Source organism: Carassius carassius, chromosome 33, assembly GCF_963082965.1.
Source record: "Carassius carassius chromosome 33, fCarCar2.1, whole genome shotgun sequence".
Lineage (NCBI taxonomy): Eukaryota > Metazoa > Chordata > Actinopteri > Cypriniformes > Cyprinidae > Carassius > Carassius carassius.
Genome location: NC_081787.1, coordinates 10,915,579 through 10,932,934, shown reverse-complemented (window position 1 = coordinate 10,932,934; position 17,356 = coordinate 10,915,579). Strand labels below are relative to the sequence as shown.

Genomic DNA, 17,356 nt, shown 5'->3' with positions numbered 1-17,356 from the left:
TGAATTTTTAGGATCATTATCGCATGATCCTTTAGAAATCATTCTAATATGATGATTCATTATCAAAGTTGGAAACAGTTCTGCTGCTTAATATTTTTTCAGAACATGTGATACTTTTTTAGGATACTTTGATGAATAAAAAGTAAAAAAAAAAAAAAGAAGCTATGTTTTTAAAATATAAATATTTTGTAATAACAATATAACAATAACAATCTTTCTTTTTTTAAATAAAATCAATACGTTTATTCAGCAATGATGTGTTAAATTGATAAAAAGTGAAAGTAAATATATTATTAGAATATATATTAATAGAAATGTTTTTTTTATTTTTAATAAATGCAGTTCTTTTTAACCTTTTATTCATCAAATATATTAGACAGCAGAACTGTTTCCAACACTCATAATAAATCTGAATATTAGAATGATTTCTAAATGATCATGTGATAGACTGGATGTTACATGTGACACTGAAGGCTGGAGTAATGATGCTGAAAATTCAGCTTTGCATCACAGGAATAAATGATTTTTTTTAAAGTATATTCAAATAGAAAACTATTATTTTAAGTTGTAATAAGTTGTAATAATATTTCACAATATTACTGTTTTTTCTGTATTTTTGATCAAATAAATGCAGGCTTGATGAGCAGAAGAAACTCCTTTCAAAAACATTAAAAATAGTAAGTTTCCAAACTTTTGGTCTGTACTGTATATATATATATATATATATATATATATATATATATATATATATATATATATATATATTATGAGAAGAAAATAAATCCCTTGTTTTTAACACATATCAATTTTTCCCTTTGCTAGGACAACAAACTAGTTTGTTTGTGGCTGTGCCATATACTGAATTGATTTATGAGCACATTTGTGTCATATTGCACCCTTGGATTGTCAGTCTGCCTTGGCATGGAGTCACAATGTTGGCTCAAGGCAGAAAGTTGGTGGCCCCTTCTTTAGAGGGGTGTAGAGGGTGGGTTTAAACTCCAGGCTTGCTCAGTTCTATAAGCAAAGGTCAGAGGTGCAAAAATACCAACATCAAGAAGCACCCATTCTCGATCACAATGGCATTATCATTACCGACTGCCTGCTCGTGGAAGGGACTGCATTAAGCAGGAAATTGTGAGGCAATATCTACACTGTGGATGGATTGATACAGCCATCTCAGTTCATCCGCAATATACACTTTATGCCTATAAACGCAAGCTGCCTTTATTGACACAAACGCAATTCAACAGCACAATTCGGAGAGATGACAGGATAAATCAAGGCCACTCTTATATGTCAGTCAGGTAATGAGAGATATCAGCTGAACGAAAGGCGAGTATTCCTCTCACTGAGACTCTATCATCCCACATCAGTCAGGGAACAGAGAGCGCCCAAAGCAACATTCAACCTGACCCCATTTAATGCTTAACTAACAGCAGATATATTTTCGGTGTGTTCCCCCTCACAGAGACATGCGGCTGAACTCCTGATCCCTGCTTGTTCTTTCTGTCCCCAGGGAAATTATCAATCTTTAATTATCCAGGCCCAGCACCAAGCAATAGGGTGGGGAACCATGGTGGCAGAGATGATATTCCCACAACGGACCACTCAGCACTGACGGGCAGATAAAATGTTGGGCATGTTGAGATACACTCACATACTTACATTTGCAGGGTGTCCTTGAACTAAAGGATTGTATCATAAAGCAAAACACTTTTTTTTTTAAAATCTATTTATTTTCTACAGATGGCTTTGAGGATGTGCAGTTCAATGTGACCTTGCGAGAGTGAAGGTTCGGCTGCACTTGAGGATGTAGGATTGTCTGTGCACGTAAAAGCACTTGTTTGATTCCTCAAAAGGTTTTAAAATGGTCAGGATTTAGCACTTACCTAGGACAAGACTTGTTTCGGTAGCATGGGTCATACAGCATAAAGGATAATGTACAGTCAGCCAGTCATTATCAAAAAAAATAATAAAGAAAAACACCAAGAGGATGATCGTGCCTTGCATCCAGTAGAAAGGGGTTTATTATATGACTACTTATCAAATAAATCAAAGTATGAACTTGCTATATTACTTTAAGTCTATGACAGACAGCAGACAAGATAATCCCAATCCTTTACTCCTCTCTCACACTGGCTTGTCAGCCTACTTTCATGTATACAAAGAAACAATAAATTAAATTTATTCATATTTTCAATACACACTGCTACTGCTTCAGTAGATTGCATTAACCGATTTACCTAACAAAAGCTGTAAATACTGTACAGCTGTTTATTCTGCCTCAACCTAACTCTGCTTTATACATCTTCATATATTTTATTTAAAGTTGTGCACGGATAGTCGAACATTCGAATATTCGTTATGCTCTAATTATTCGATAAATAAAAATGATATTCGAATTTCGCAAAAAAAAAAGTTCACAATAAAACCTAATTTGGTCACTTTCTGTGATTCTCCACGGCATATTTGGAGATGTATGCAAGCAAAAAATAATTAATGAATATGGGGCAGTTCACATATCGCGCCTAAAAACGCGTGGAAAACGCTAGGCGCACCGCTTTCTCCATCTTTCCAAAGCGCTTGGGCAGAAGCGCTCCTGAGGCGTCTGCCGTTGCTAAGCAACAATGACGCGCTCTCTCCATGAAGATGCGGAAATTTCAGCAAAGGATAAATGGATTTGCAGCACAAAAAATCGCTTATTTCAAAATGGCAATCCATATACAGCTATGATCAGCTGTTCCTTCATCTTGGCTGAGCTTTCAACGTTGTTACGGGAAAGGATGAAGCTGAATGTTTAGTTCTTGTCACATGACTTGCGGTGCGTTTTTAACTCGATATTTAACTCAACGTTTTTTCCAGGCGCGTCTGCTCCGTGTGCGCATCGAGACCGCGTCGCTTCCATTATGAGCGCGCATACCGCTACATTGGAAATAAGGAACTTGAGCGCGCAAAAGACGCGATATGTGAACGGCCCATAAGAACTGTGGTCTTCTACAGTACTTCAAATATGCCGTGGAGAATCACAGAAAGTGACCGAATTCAAGAACATTGTTGCGGCATCTCTCAAGCAACGAATAAACACCGCTTACTTGGAGAATGCAGTGAAAACTCCTCTTCTCGCGTCTGCCCTAGACCCTCGGCACAAACATCTCAGGTTTCTCGAAGAAAACATGAGAGAAGTAAGAAAAAAAAATATTTTTGAACATTATCAGAACATTTTCCTTGATGCGAGTGGTGCGTCACCAATGATGAAGAGGATGCAATGCCCACTCGTCGGAAAAGGCTGAGCCAGTTCTTCAGCGATCATTACAGAGAGTCCAGCCGAGATGAGTGGGAACAATTCTTGCTGGAGCCATGTATTCCACCAGATGAGGATCCCATTCAGTGGTGAAACGAAAACACGAAGCACTTCACAAAACTTATTCGCTTAGCACACCGTTATTTGTAAGTCCCGCCAACGTCTGTGCTGTCAGAGCACGTTTTCTCCGCGGTCGGCCTTATTGTTAACAGACTAAGGAGCCGACTTTCCCCCGATCATGTTTACATGCCCGTATTTCTTTACAACAACATGTAAAACAATAGAAAAAAGCAAAAAAGATTTGCTGACAGTTTAAAAGTTTCAAAGTTAAGTGTAGGCTATGTTCTACAATAGCCAAATTGCTGCAGGCTGCTTTACGTTTTTTCTTTGTTCACTTTTTTTTTTTTGCTTTTAATCTGTACTTTTGTTTGTTTGCACGCATTGTTAAAGGTTTTCAGCTACAAAACACAATGTGTAATGTTCAAGCTTATTGTGTGTAAGCTTGTTCAAAATGACAGAAACAATACATGTTGCTGAAAAATAACGTCTTTCTCATTAAACTTAATTTAAATAAACGAATATTCGTTTTTTGTGAGCTCAAATATTCGAATGTGATATTTGCGGAAAACGCCCATCCCTAATTTTATTATGCGTTGTCTTGATGCTTTTGAATGTGTGCATTGGAAGCTTCATTTACCAAGAAAAATATTATAAAAATGTAATTTCACGAAAACTATGAAATGTCTTTGCAGAAGTATTATAAACTAAGTGAATGCCCCAATTGTTCTGGGCTGAAGTAGCGTGTCAAGAGAGCACTTAGAAAAAATGGTGACAGTCACTAGAGAGAAGCTTTATAGCCTCCCTTTCTGAAGAATGAAAGACTGAAAAGAACGCCAAAACTCAACATAGCAGTTTTTTTTTTCTTTTTCTGCCCTGCCTTTCTGTTGCACAACTACGAAGAAGACAAGCAACAGCACAAGCGATCAAACTAAAGACATAACAAAGGCTTCATGAGTGAAGGCAGACGTTCACAAGAGCATTACTCTTGCATACTGAATTTTCTATTGACATACAGTTTGCACTTCACAAAACGAGGTCTTAACCACAATCATCAAATCGCATGCTTTATGACTGCTGTGCTCCAGTTCACTCTAGAATGAAGAACAACCGATACAGAATGCCAACTGATTCATCTGGCAGCTCAACACCAGGACACCCTCTCTGCTCTTAGAATTTCCTCTCTCCTCCTCTTCTTGTCCTAGCTTCGACTTCCATGAATTACAAGCACACAAAGTTACTAAACAAGACACAGCCATTTACATTACGGACAAGACAAATAGAGCGAAAAAGAGGCAGCACCGGAACAATTACACTGATTCATTTTCCATATGCAGGCCATGATTAATGTTATGGGAGCACTTCTGTTATTAGGCAAGGAATACATATAAAGGGGATGCCATGTATTTCCATACTGTGGGCTCTGCAAACTTATTTATTTATTGTGAAGATAGGTTGTTGCTAGGCAGCGGTCAGGGTGTTTTGGGAGGAGGCTAACCTGAAATAGCCCTAACTCAAAAATCTAGCTGGTGGATCAACTCAGAAAGAAAGACAGAAAGAAAGAAAGAAAGAAAGAAAGAAAGAAAGAAAGAAAGAAAGAAAGAAAGAAAGAAAGAAAGAAAGAAAGAAAGAAAGAAAGAATCAGAAAAAAAATCTACTATCAGTCAAAAGTTTGTACTAACACGTTTCAATGTTTTGGGGGAAAACTAAATTTTGATACAAATACAGTAAATACAGTAATATTATTTTAAATTTAGTAAAACAATATTCTGCTCTGCTCAAGTCTGTGACAGGAGGTTGTCCCTTGCAGTGTGAGAAACTAGTGATGTCCTGTGGCCGCAGATGTCCTACATTCAATCAAAACAAGGGCCTCTATACTTCCAACTTATTTCAGACAGCTGCAACCCTCCAAAATTTCAGTTGTAATCTTCATTCAAACTACAGTGGTTACGGTTCTCTAATTGTTTCCACAAAATAAAGTTTTTTGTTGAAACTTTGGTATTTGTGTCAAAAATGTGTCAAAAACTAATACTCCTTCAAATTTTGAGCGATGAAGATTAACAAAATTTCTGAAAAATAAAAATAAAAATCAAGTATTTATAAATTGTTCTCTAATTTTAACCTCCACTGTATGTATGTACGTATATTTAACTCTCTTTATTTTTATTTTTATTTTGAACCATCTGCAGGTTTGTGATGTAATATAACAGGCAGAACTGCTACAAGCAATCATCCTCTGCTTTTTTTGTAGGCAGGGAGGTGTAACGGAGCAGCCCAGGAGGAATGAACGTCATGAATAAGTAAAGGGGAAAGTACAATGCCACTCTGATTCCATGGTCGCTCCCCATGTCCCAGCCCTTCCTTGAGACTCAGCACATTTCTTCCTGTCTTCCCAGGATGATCAAAACACATTCTAATTAACACCGCCCTTGATGGAGGTGGATGGTAATGGATGAGACAGGAAAGTCGAGAGCTCCTCTGCCCAGAGGGAAGCTCAGCCTGGGGAGGCAGGCCATGACCGCTTCTGACCTTTACCTGGACAACAGATTTTTTCAGGCCGGCTGGCACAGAGATATTAAGGGATGTAATCATGTGTGTCAGGAAGCAGTGGCCAGTCAACATGGAATTGCTAGCACATACAGTATCTATCCATACAGATCCAAACAGATTATTTATTTATTTTTTCAAGATTATGTTGCTGAGGGTGCATCAAATATTTAATACATCATAAACAAAACCCCTTACGTGGCTCTGTGCTGCCAGGATAAATGAAGAATTGTCATCATGATTATCTTGTAGGAAAATGCCAGGTCAAATCAAAATTGATATCAAAATTGCATTCTACAACACCCCTTGAGCAATGGATAGATTGCATACAGTAAGAAACTGGAGAAAATAAATAAAACCAGACGGAGATAGTAAAAGCATGTAAGACAAACATCCTTCTGAATCACATTAATAGATTGAAGCAAATGCCAAACTGTGACTCCGCTTTAAGGATACAAGGGATGTTGCAATCATGATTGATTAGCAAGCAGTTGCAGTTTCAATTTTAAATTTGTCAGGACAGAATTCGGAATTAGCATAACAATGATCCTCTGCTGACCCACAGCCAGTTGACAGGACAGTTACATGCCCTATTTGGCCAGTGTTGCATTGCTCTACATCATACTTTTGGTAAATGTTTGGTTTTCTCTGATATAGTGAACATTGCTGCTGCAAATTACTGCTTTAATCTTGTCTCCAAGGTAATGTTACCAAGCTGGCAAACATAATTAGGTTTTGTTGAAATGGCAATAATGACTTGTGACAGTCATCATCAGAATGTGTCATTTAGAATGCACTTAAAATTATAAAACAATCAGTAGTATTTTGCAATGCCATCAATTTCCAGCTGTCATAGCTGTATAATTCCCAAGTTTATGTATGTGTGTATTTATTCATAATCATATTCACACGGGTGTGTGTCTCTGTGTGTGTGTAAAAATCTGCCAGCAGGGGAAAACATTCTGACTTCCTTTCCTGGACTTTTTCTCTTCCATTGTCTTTGTGGAGATTTGAAGGCTTGGGACTGAGGGACAGGTATTCTGCAGTCACCAATCAAGGAAGAACTGAAGGGAGACAATAACTGTCTCAAGTAAATCAGGCAGAACTGATTGCTCTTTTCAATCAAGTATATTAAGAGTGCCAGTTCCAACATTTGCAGATGGATATGCGATGATTGAATGTGTGTGCGCAACCTTTTGGAACAGATCGTGATGCAACAGGAAGATATCACCTGCTTTGGTTTTCACTCATGTGTGTCGGGGGCAAAGTAAACTACCCGAACACAGAGATCTGGCAAAAACATGGGACATGTGATGGGAAGCTTATCAGAACTACATGCATTAAGAGAACCATGAGAAGATCCTGGTGTAGATCAGAGTATCTGGGCTTTCCACAAAGCTCCAACAGCAGAGATCAGCAGGGTGTATAGCTGTGTGCTCCTGTGGGCACAGGCAGACTGGGACAGGATAGGGTTTGCAGTGCTCTTGTGTTCTGGAGTGTAACTCTGCCCTCCTAAAAAAAAGCCGCTTTGATGGGGAGACAGGGATAAAGTGGACGAAGTATTATTCTTAAGAGACAAAAAAAAAATACTCTGTACTTTGTGAGAAATATGGAGTGAGAGACAAAAAAGAGACGGAAAGCCCAAAGGTCTGAGCAGTAGAGAGGAGGGTGGAAAAGAAAAGACAAGAAGATAAGAAAAGAGAGGTGGCAGGAATTACAGAGCATGAGAGGTGGTGTTTGAATATGGCTCGGGGTTAAAGTAATATGTGCTACTATGTAAAAAAAAAAAAAAAAAAAAAAACACGGACAAGAACTGAAAGGTCTCAAAAATATAATTAGCTAAATCTGAATTATTCATTCATCACTGCTTCAACACTTAACCCGGTTGGCTAGCTGTATGCATTGCATGTAAGACCGCCAGTCAGGGCCTAAAATAGTCTTAAAAATGCTACATATGATATAATTTTAAACAGTATTTAATTTTCAACACTTGTTTGCCATTAAGCATAATTAGCTTTGATGGAACGGTCAAAAGTTAATATTTACACTGTACAGTAATCAATTAACACATTCTGTAATACATAACTCGTGTTATATATAAATAAAATAATTTTATATATATTTTATATATAAATTCACACTTTAAAATGAATAAATTAAGTTATATATAAATAAAACGGTGACTTTCTTTAAAATATAATGCATAAAATTCGTAGTAAGAATTAACACAGTTATTATATATATTATATATATATATAATATATATAATAGTCTGCCTGTATTATATATATATATATATATATATATATATATATATATATATATATATATATATATATATATATATATATATATATATATATATAGTGGGGTGACATTTCTTGCTGTGAGATCCTGAGTTGACACTGGCTTCCAGTGGCATTCACTCTAATGAACTAAAACAGAGCCACACACTGCTTAACCGTCATTCCAAATTAGATAAAGACCATTTACAAAACAAAACAAAACGAAAATGCTATTCTCTCTGAAATGTCTCTCTTCAAAGAATTAGGTTTGTGCGTTCATTCAGCCATCTACTGTACCTTGACAAAGATGCAGCTGGTCTATTCAACAGTGACCGCATCATTCACAACAAAGCACTAAATTACTTTTATTCAATTAGATAAGCAATTAGGTAACTAACAAAGTACATAAAGCTCAAGGGTTTCAATCAAACAGTTCCAAATGGAATTAAAGACAAATTAGCTTATTGACAGGAGAAATTATGCCACTGCTGGGATATGCATGCCTGTATTTTCTTTCCCCTGACAGAGATCATTTCATGTGACAATAATACGGGAGATTATTGCATTCACTGAGGGTCTTCATTTCCAAATCTGTTAGAAATGAATGAGAGTTAAGAAACCAGATATTTAAATTCGCCGAAATCTCCCTCAGCATAACGGGAAGCTCTAAAGCTCTTAATCACTGCAAGCCATAATAAGAATCCATTCCACAATGTCAGAACGGCTGTGTGAGACTCCGCCACCATCCCTGCTAAGCTACCTCCCCATTTGGACTCTTAACCTTTCCTGTCGGTCATACTGTGAAGCATATGGGCCCCTTGCGCTTCATTATAGTTCCTTCATCAACCCTCTGGACTGCGCTAGACCGCTCTAATGAAACTTGTCTATTCATAGCGATGGAAACGGCTGGATTTACACATAGCAAAGGATTAAGAAAGGCTCTTTGGCCATTAACTACTTTTATTTCATTCTCTGTAAAAGCTCTAATTATAGTCTGCAGGGCCAATTGTGTCCAGACTCCTGGGTTGATCTCTGTAACATTAGTTCATCTAATTCAAGCCATAAAAAGCCTCAAAGTTCATGGCTTAAAAGAAGACCACAGGAGAAAACCAATAAAAGATTTGTTGAACACCATAAAGCAGTGTGATTTAGGTAGACGGAATGACGTATAGATGAGGGTAAATATCTCAAGGTCACACCTGACAGAGCCTCATATTTTTCACGAAGGATGCAGCTGATATTTACCAATCAGGGGTAATAATGTTTTCACAAATCAAAGCTAGTTGTTCAATTAACCAGGCTTAACACATGTAAAGGGCATTCTATTAGATTAAACACGATAACAGCTTATGGGTGGGAAGAAATAAGAGGACAGACTTCTGGATCAAAATAAAGCATCTTTATCTAGCTTGAAACAAACATCCAGCTAAACTGACAGTAATAACGCCATCACAAACATGCCAGGAAATTAATTCATTTTACTGAAATATTACATTGTTCCTTAGCAGCAAGCAGACTAAAAAGATTGAATTGAAATCTTGATAAAAAAAAATATATATATATATAAATATATATATACATTTTATTTTCTATCAACAGGAACTTTCTGTCCTGAATGGACACTCTATATTTAACTGAAGTACAGTTATTGTAGTGAACATCATGTACTAAATAAAAGGGAAAAAAAAATCCAAAAATAATCCTCTGTTCTAACACTGATTTGTATGCGCATATATATATATATATATATATATATATCTCCATCTTCTTACCCTTGCTAGCACATTCAACATGCTCAAGCTCATCAGGGAACTTCAGGATCTCAGGATAGTTTTCTTCACATTTTTCAGCCAGAAAGTGCATAAGAGTTGTATTCTGGTCTGTCGACTTGGTGTCACGAAGCTGCAGAGAAGAGAGAAACGATTCTGAAATGAGTCATGAAAGGGCATAATTAATATAGTAGTTAATACAGTAATTTTAATGATGAAACATTTAAACAAACCAGGACTTTGAATAAACTATTTATGCACTTAAACAGATACGTATATGTTTATTCAGCTAATTCAAACACACAAGAACATAAAATGAAGAAAAAAAAAAGTCTTAGACAGGTAGAACAATAGGTAGAATTACACATAGAACGATGATTAAATAGGTAGAATGACACAATGTGAGGTAGATAGAAAGATAGAATGATATGCACAGAATGGTGAAATGACAAAAAATAATAATAATACAATTTTTCAACAGAATGAAGGCATGTTATATCCACAGAGAAACATGTTTTAGGCTGGGTCTAACCAGGATCACATCATAAATGTATGCATCAACAGCACTTCAAGGTATTTTTCACAGAAAGCTGACAAACAGCTGTGTCAATAAAGTTGAAATTGGTTGGAGCAGAATGCACAGAGGCATATTTCCCCCGTTTACTTATTTACCACGTTTAATTTGAAAAGGATCTTTCTCTCCCAAACCACAACCGATCTTTCTCTCCCAAACCACAACCGTTCTTTCTACAAGATTAAGGTGACATGAAAGAAATTAAATATTTAGATCAATACACACCGCTCACACTCTTGCTTCGGGCTGCTATAGTGTACGCAATAAATGTCTGAATTTCTTCTTACCATCAATCCATATCAAGGATCAGACAAACTGGACCAGAATTAAACAACCTGTACCAACCAAGATAGTTAAATCAAATTAAACTGCACCACATAAATGAAACCCTTTTGATAAGAACACCACAGCTTAGATTTTTTAAGCATGTGGTAGAAACCGATTTTTATAAAGCAAGAACCAAGTTCCCTTGGTGACCTAAATCTGTTGCTTGAAAACTAGAGACATGATAAACCAAACATGGAGCGATGTTGCTCTTGCTCTTCCTCTCTTCTCCATTTGGAGGGCCATGGCTGCAGGCCCACATTAAGCAGTGCACTGGGGCTGGGTGACCTCTTCACCCTCTCAGACTCAAACAGATTGTTTGCTGTCAAGCTTAGACTCCAGGAAGGGTGTTTTGCACAGAAGATGGCTGCTGAGTCCCGCAGCAGAGGCAAAATGAATCCTCAAGCTGGACTGCACAGCAGATGTGATATTAACCTTTACACAAACTGATGGCAAACTTGCGACAGCTGGCACATTTCCCCACAACACATAATGTCTCCCATAGATTTTCTCTTCTAAAATGTCTCAGCGGATAGCGAGGTGAGGAATGGGTTTTCTGCTGGAAAAATGTGGCAGGTACAATGAGGTAAATTAATAAATGGATGCAGACTTTTACCTCTTCTCTCTTCATAAATCGTAATGGGTGTGTTTGTCTTAAACAAATGAGACAAGAGCATCGGACCAAATTAATATAAAAGTCAAAAGAAAACAAATATCAGGCATTTCTATAACACGAATCACATGTGTGATCATTTAAAGGTGACGTGATGGAAAATAGATGGCTTTCCACAATGCAAAGATTCCCCAGTCCATGAAGACAATTTACAAAGTGTCAAAATATATAACGTATACTCATTTCTAAATGAGTTTTTATGTTTTAAATAAACTGTTTAATTCAATAATACCCCAAATAACAATAATAATAATAATAATAATAATAATAATAATTGTGGTAGCTTTTCAAAATAAAATGAGTAAAATTCTTACAGAGTATGATCAGAAATCAAAAAGTAATCATCTGTAATAATCTGTGCATCCAAAGACAATATTTTATAATCCACCAATCATCTAAAAGCTTGCCGAATTGAGAAGTGCTTACAGTTTTGTTTGTAAAAGTAGGATTCATTTATCGATTTTTAATATGCAAACAAAGGACATATATTATTCTAAGCGCATCATAATGTATAATAACCTATTCAAAGAGGTCTCAGATATCAATAAATATTTCAGCTTTTCAAGGCCTTTGTATCCTTTTCAAAGTGAGAAAGCCTTGCTGAGATTATAACACAATTGTTTCCAGGTAGGATGAATTGCTGGGAGCTCAAACTTAGGAGAGCACAATTTAGCCCCCTTGCTTTACAGCCCGTTTAGTGGTATTTATCTATTTATCAGAGAGCACGACTGCACACTTTTTCCACATCGGCCACACTCGAGGACTCCTAGCAAAACGTCCAGCAAATAATCTGTGAATTATTATCGGAATTTTCCTGTGGAGTGTTTTCATTTGAAAAAGCCACTGTGTTCTAGCATCCATTAGATAAATCGCTTCCAATTTCTCCCTGAGAGATTGGTAATAAATGAGAACAGACATAGAGACATGCCTCAGCTGCAATCTCCGATATAATACAACACACGCAGCACCTCACAGAGTCTCGCTGCTAAAGATGAAACAAGGAAAACAAATGAAAGAATAAAAAAACCTAACAAAACCAGATCCTAAAAGCTGGTTTATTTTCTTCTGGAATGACCCTTTCTTCCACGCAGCTGGCTGTCTAAAATCAATATTGGTTAACAAGGATTGGAACAAAAAACAGAGCACGGGAAAACAACAAAAAATCCAAGCAAACCAACATGGTGGTCTTTCTTTTCACTTTAACAGAGACCGAATCCATGCAGAGCTCGCACGCCCTCTGTGAGGAGCACGACGTTTGCTGCGGTTGCTGTGGAAGCTTGTTTTGTGTGCATTAGTATCGCTCCTCTGACTGGTTGTATGTGCACATTCACAATAAATATGGGCTGAATTTAAAGTCAGTGCCTTGATATCCAGTTTGATCTACCGATGCCTTCCTACGTGTGAATTAAAAAGACAAGCGATATTTCAGGTGGAAGTAACTGTGAATACTCCGGTGCAGATATCAAAACAGGACCTATTACTTTTACATTGCCGACACTGCTTCCGAATCCTAATGATGTTTTCTTTATTTAACCAGAATTAAGTTTTGCACCCACTCAGCCACGGGGTGTTTACCAATCAGCCAGCACTGAGCCGCTAACGCGCAGAACAGCGACTGAGCAGGCGGAGAGATAATGCACTTTAAAGGCTTTGCCATCCGATGCTGACGACCTCAGCATGCGTACTGCATGCCTGCCTCCTCTGATTTCCACAACTATCAGAGAAAACAAGCCTCACACAGTCTGTCTTTTAAAAGAGGGAAAAAAACTCAACCTTAGAAAAAAAAAAAAAACACTTCCTTCAAACTTCCAACACGTTAACTAACTTTGTGCTAGTTTTCATCGATTTATATTCAAAGCTGTATATTATACCATAATGATGCTAAATTTTCACTGTCTTCATGATGCCACCATCAGGTTTAAACTGATAAGCCTGATCCAGTCTTATTTTAGTATCAGCTATTATTATAGTTTTTTTTTTAAATTAACATATTGAAACAGTTGTGTTTTTTTTTTTTGTTTGTTTCAGTACATCAATTCAAAATGATAAACGTTGCAAATTAGTTAAAATTAAGGTTTTTTTTTTTTTTTTTTTAGTCAACTATAATAACCCTGGCTTAATCTTGGTTATTATATCAGTAGCACATTAAAGAGTTTTAAATTTTTATTTATTTTTTTTTCTATTTCAGTCAACAGAAATCAGAAAAGGAAAATATTTATTTGTAATTTACACTAATTATCACATTAACCATTTGCATTAAAAAAATAAAAAAAAAACATATTTGCAGAACTCCTTTTAGCACTGCCAGAATTATTATTATTATTATTTTTATTTTGTTTTTTTTAATACTTTAAAAATATGCTTTATGCTGCTAAGAAAATGCAAGAAAATCTTGACAAGAATATATTTCTCAAGTTATTTAACTACATTTTTCATGCCTGAAACTGGAACACTTAAAATAAAAGGAGTTTCTTTTTAGGAGGTCATTTTTAGTACATCATGACAAATGTAACTTCCAGACTAATGCTGCGTACCTGTATGTATCTGGCGGAAACAAATGGAAATCAGTTTCAGGCTCATCCTCAACCTCTGCAAAGATTTTTTTTAATTATTATTATTTTTTTTTTTAGTTACATTAGTTATTTATATTTCAAGTCACTAAAGTGAATTGCCGAACTCTTTGGTGCTCACTGCTCCGATGTATATTCCTGTTTTTCACATTAAAACTGCAATATGACAGACCTCCAGTGATGTTGAAAGATTTAAGTGGCAGTTATTATTGCCAGACTTTCAGTGCTAATCACATCAGCCTAATGGCCAGTGAAGGGAATACCAAATGAGGGCGAATATGTAATGACTGCTGCGAAATCTGAGTTAGCAATAATTGACATGGACATGCAAGGAACATTATATTGGCTCATTTTCAATGGACATGCAATTGCAAGGTTCATTTCACGAGAGCCCGAATATCCTGAAAATGCATCCACGAAGGTTTCCGTGAATGGCATATTCCACTGATGGTCAATCTTTCTGTGAATAACATCTTTAAAGGTTCAGATATTTATTGGCTTCAGCTGGACCTCTAGTCTTCATAATTTGAGAATAAAGACACCTCAGTGGCACTTGTTGTTACGGACAATGGTTTTTCTACCTCCTGTGGAGCAAATTATTATTATTATTATTGATTATAACAAGGTTGGCAAGAGTAACTTCTGCAACAGTCTGCCAGTTTACAGCTGCCATTCACCGTTTGAAACCATGTGACAAATACCACACAAAAGAAGTATAAGGGAATGAATGACAGGGGCATGTTAAATAAATGTCATGTGAAGAATTACCAAGGGATGGGTGGGTTGAAACTGGAATAGAGTGGGAGGGCAAGTGTGAGCGTCTGCCGGTGTCTCCACATCAGTGCACCGGCAACTTGTTCTGTAATCATTCCCCACTGCGACTGCACTGCTGCTGGAGATACATGCTGAGAGAGCTAATTAGCACAGCCTCTCCACACTGTGTCCGTTCCCCCTCACACACCCCGCAGCCAAGCTTTCCTTTTCACACGTGTGAGAATTCAGCACGCTCAAACTTTCATTAGATGGGGATCAATCATCTGCTCACATTGGGTAATCACAATTTAATTTCATGCATTTCAAATTTTAATTTGTTTATTATTATGCCCCAAACTGTCATTACAGAAAGCCGCTACTGTGCATGTTTGTTTTCATCTGCCAAGTAAGATCAGCACTATGCAGAGGGAAAGAGATTAAATATATTGGTACTTTCTCTATGCCGTGAAGGAGCAGGCATCTGAGGTCTAAGGTTTGTATGATTCAGCTCATTGGAAAATGACCTAAACAAATGCTCTGTGCCAAAACAATGAGCTGCTTAAAGAAACAGTATATCAAGACAAGAACTCACAGGAACTCTTCTGACGCAAAGTGACCCAGAAGGTAGGCAACTTAATTATACTGCCTACAAAGATACTCTTTTTGGATAAATAGAAAGAAATGTTGATTAGGTGTACTGCAAGTATTAAAGTATTACTTTTATTTAAAGAATAATTAATTTACACATGTGTGTGCCATGGATTTTTGCACTTATTAGAGTATCATGCCGTTACCTTAGTAACATACAAACATCAAACTACTGAAATTATTTGTGAGTTGTGCGCCACAAAAATAATTACTATTAAAACTTTATAATAGCTGGTATTTTATATTTTGCATCCAGCTCTTCAGGTTCTGAAAAAAGCATGTGTGTCTTATTTATGTCCTGTAAGACAGCGAGGGTGAATAAGAGAAAACTTGAGGGCAAAAAAGCATTGACCCTTTAAGTGGTGAAACACATAGGTTTAAGGTGATTAACCAGTCATTAATTCTATCTGACACAAACTGTGAGCTGATTAGCACTGTAAGGTGAACCCTGTTGACATAATAGAAGCAGAGCACAGGGTGGGCAGATTTGCAGCCAACAATTCTGCAAACAGTGGACAACACAGTATGGAGTCCCGTTAAAAGAAAGGAAGAAAGAGAGAGAGAGATTTTTATCCAATTAGTGAAGCAGACATTCTTTGGCACGTACCACATCAGTTAAGTCATTTTATCTGGTAATCTTGTTTGAAATTGAATAATCTAATTTGCTTTAAATTATGATGTTCCACTAATTTTCCAGTCAAGACACTTCCATTTTGTTACTCCCATGCCTCTTTTCCTCTTGTTCTTCTGTGTCTCTGTGATTGCGCAGATGTTTGTTACTTTTTTCCACAGAGTCCAGACATTGATGAATCAGGGATTTCTCTCAACAATACTGGTTTCCAGAAGGGTTCTTTCAGAGGAGTGGCGAGGGAAAAGATATAGTGAACAAAAGTGAGACACCTTAGAGAGGCTTCTATTTGGAATAAAAGTACCAATACAAAAAAGGACAAATGCATCCAAGGAAGAATGTGAAACACAAAGGGACATATAGATCTGAAGGAGGAACTGAGGTTAAATTTGAATGGTTGGCTGATATCAAAATTCAAAGTTATGTCATGAAAAGATGACACAGGCTGATGGGTCATCAATGCAAACTAATTGTATTTATAGCATTAAACTACTTGGCACAAGCTGATTTATTCATGTTGCATATGCAGCCAATGAGCTTACTGCTTTACATTTATTTGGCTGGTTGGAATTCACTAGAGCATCTTGCAGCGCACTTTCAGAGTTCCTCTGAAACCCTCCATAAATAAAATTTAAATAAACAAAAACATATATATAAAAAAAAAAATTAAAATAATAATAATAATAAACTATCTTCCAAACCATGTCTTTCTACTTTCTTTAACCCTAGAATAATTTTTCAAATTTCATGGCTGTCAGGACAGATTTTTCTGGAAATTGTATAGGTCCATCATTCACGTCATAGAGAAAAAATATGGAATTACATTTAGTTCAATAATAATGAATGTAACTTTATAAAACTGAACGTAACCTTTTCAGAAACTATCAAACATATGCCATTACAAAAGAAGAAAAACACGATGAAAATGAAAAAAAAAATCAGTCGCACAAATGTCACAGGCTCTTAAAATATGCTTCATTTTTGTTCATGTTTTTCAAAGATTCGTTTTCGCTGATCATGGATTCTGAATGCATTGCCACAGATTTCGCTTTTGCTTCGCAGTTTTTCGTTTGGAGTTTTGACACAAACCTCTCGTGGGGGCGGGGTTAACAGTGATCTACTCAGATTGGATAGTGAGCTTTTGATGGACAGGTGCTCTCTGACCGGGAAGTACAGACGTCACTGAACGTATTTTTAAACAATTCATTTGTTATTTATGAAATAAGT

At 36.6% G+C, this 17,356-nt stretch overlaps 1 protein-coding gene across 1 annotated transcript in view; it reads right to left on the bottom strand.

Moving 5' to 3' along the window:
• The window catches only part of LOC132113722 (protein diaphanous homolog 2-like), a 447,692-nt gene that overhangs the window by 123,612 nt on the left and 306,724 nt on the right, over nucleotides 1-17,356 (bottom strand). The window contains exon 22 of the mRNA XM_059521662.1: nucleotides 9,963-10,092. Within this exon, the coding sequence (XP_059377645.1) occupies nucleotides 9,963-10,092 (130 nt within the window). The remainder of the gene's footprint in view (nucleotides 1-9,962; nucleotides 10,093-17,356) is intronic.